General features: G+C 34.0%; 1 protein-coding gene across 1 annotated transcript in view; it reads left to right on the top strand.

Moving 5' to 3' along the window:
• The window catches only part of LOC107732754 (leucine-rich repeat-containing protein 20-like), an 11,821-nt gene continuing 9,448 nt past the window's right edge, over positions 1 to 2,373 (top strand). The window contains exons 1-2 of the mRNA XM_016544174.1: positions 1 to 131; positions 1,320 to 1,457. Coding sequence (XP_016399660.1) covers positions 123 to 131; positions 1,320 to 1,457 — 147 coding nt within the window. The 5' untranslated portion in view covers positions 1 to 122. The remainder of the gene's footprint in view (positions 132 to 1,319; positions 1,458 to 2,373) is intronic.

Genomic DNA, 2,373 nt, shown 5'->3' with positions numbered 1-2,373 from the left:
CGGCGTGAGTGTGTTTACGACAGTTGAGCGCGGAATCCGGCAGCGGCTTGCTCGGTCTCGCCTGACAGAACATAAACACACACATAATAATAATAACACACATAAAGTCATCAGTCCGGTGAATGGAGACGGTGAGGCCGCTTCGCATGTCTGAATGTGAGGGTTTACAGCTCTAAACCAACGGTCTGCTTTATTGTACAGCTTCTAATGTGTTCGTGTTTATACTTTTAACGCTTTTAGTTCGGCGTGACGTCATTCATATCATAAACTGATCGATAATACTGCAGTCCGTTCATATTAGTGATCTTTACGTAACATTACATACTATGACAATGTTCGCTTAGCTGTAATAATAATACTCGTGCTATTAATAACCGTGTGGGTTTCTATATTTGTCTGTTCAGCTGCTTACTGTCTGTCAGATGTAGAATGCTTCGCTTATTATCATAATTACACAAAGAAATTAATACACTAAAGCAATATCACTATGAGATGAAGGTAGATTTGAAAGAAATGAAAGGTTAAACTGTGTTTTTAGGACAAAAGTATGTTAAAAAATATCAGGGCGGGGCAGGTTGTCACAGTTGTTTTAGCAGCTGTGATTTTGCTTAAAAATATTAAAATTAAAATTTCTGTTGACCAGTGGCTTGATATGTTCCTGTATTACCTTATACATGTTTGCTGTGTCATGAATTGTTTTGGGCCTCATTTTATTTTGGAAGTTTAATGGCAGGTTCTCATTATTTACTACAAAACAATAATTATTTAGTACTAACTAATACAATAATAAATAATATTGTATTTGATATATCTAAATAATAACTATTTAGTAAATATTATTTATTATAACATTAGTCATAAATAATTATTTTGTAGTAAATAACATATTATATATTTATTAAATACAATAAAATAATAAATATAAATATTTCACACACACACACACATCAGTATCAATGGATGCACAATTACCAAAACAAATATTATTATTAGTTACAGTTATTATTTACTACAGCATAATAATTATTAACTAATAACAAATTATAATATTTTTTATATATATATATATACACACACACACACACACACACAGTTATTAATTTATTTTTTATTTCTCTTTTATTATTTATTTAATAAAAATAAAATGATATAGGCAGACATATTTTACATGCAGACTAATAATCGTGTTGATGAGCAGATATCGGTTCATGATGTCACTGCATGTTTGTGCGCTCTGGCAGGAAGCTGTCCGTGGCTCACTCCTGTGACTTCCTGTGCACGAGTAACAGACGCCACTGAACGCACCAATCACTCCTCAGATCAAACGCGAGCCCAACAGGATGGCGCAGGCCGTGGCCAACGTCGCACGCAGGATCAATGCCACCATGGAGGAGCAGAGAGACTCGCTGGGTGCGGAAATCTCAATAAATAGTCTTTCCATTGATGTATGGTTTGTTAGGATCGGGCAATATTTGGCTGAGATACAAATATTTGAAAAGAGATACAACTATTTGAATATCTGGAATCTGAGGGCGCAAAAAAATCAGAATATTGAGAAAATCGCCTTTAAAGTTGTTCCAAATGAAGTTCTTAGCTATGCATATTACTAATCAAAAATTAAGTTTTAGGTAGGAAATGTACAAAATATCTTAATGGAACATGATCTTTACTTAATATCCTAATGATTTTTGGCATAAAAGAAAAATCTATAATTTTGACCCATACAATGTATTGTTGGCTATTGCTACAAATATACCCCAGCGACTAAACACTGCTTTTGTGCTCCAGGGTCACATATAGAATTAAATGCCTTTCTTGTAAAAGTCACTGACATGTTTAAATGTTTTTACTGAAGACACCGCCCTGCATCAGATCTGCTGAATGAGATCCAAGACTCGATTCTGACTCATTTTGTGTTGCTGATTCCAAAAATAGTGCCCATTTTGCACTTTCTCCCAAAATACGATGCTTTTCAACCATCTGTAAGGTGAAGACGTCTTGTATTCTCCCTTAAGCAGCAGAAAAGCATCACAAACATGTGATTCCTGTCTGAATCTGAGCCACACAGCAACTGTTTGTTCACCTCACAGCCCATTTTTACATGCATGACATTTTTTATACCTAATGCTGATTGCAAGGTTAGAATTAAAGCCAGTGACAGAAAAAAATGCAAGCATGCAACATCTGTGAGTGTTTTCTACTGCATCCAAACAGTGCCAGAATACAGATTTTGTGGAAAAAAGCTTATACTTATAAAGTTATGTTTATGTTAAGTTCTTTGAAATTACATGGTGTATATGAATACATTTTTCCACATTTTTGGAGTCTGTAATTTAAATTATAAATTTTGAATACTCAGTTTTGGCATTAAAA

This window comes from Sinocyclocheilus rhinocerous, unplaced genomic scaffold (assembly GCF_001515625.1).
Source record: "Sinocyclocheilus rhinocerous isolate Xijiao unplaced genomic scaffold, SAMN03320098_v1.1 scaffold159, whole genome shotgun sequence".
Classification (NCBI taxonomy): Eukaryota; Metazoa; Chordata; class Actinopteri; order Cypriniformes; family Cyprinidae; genus Sinocyclocheilus; species Sinocyclocheilus rhinocerous.
This window is presented reverse-complemented; position numbering and strand designations above follow the sequence as displayed.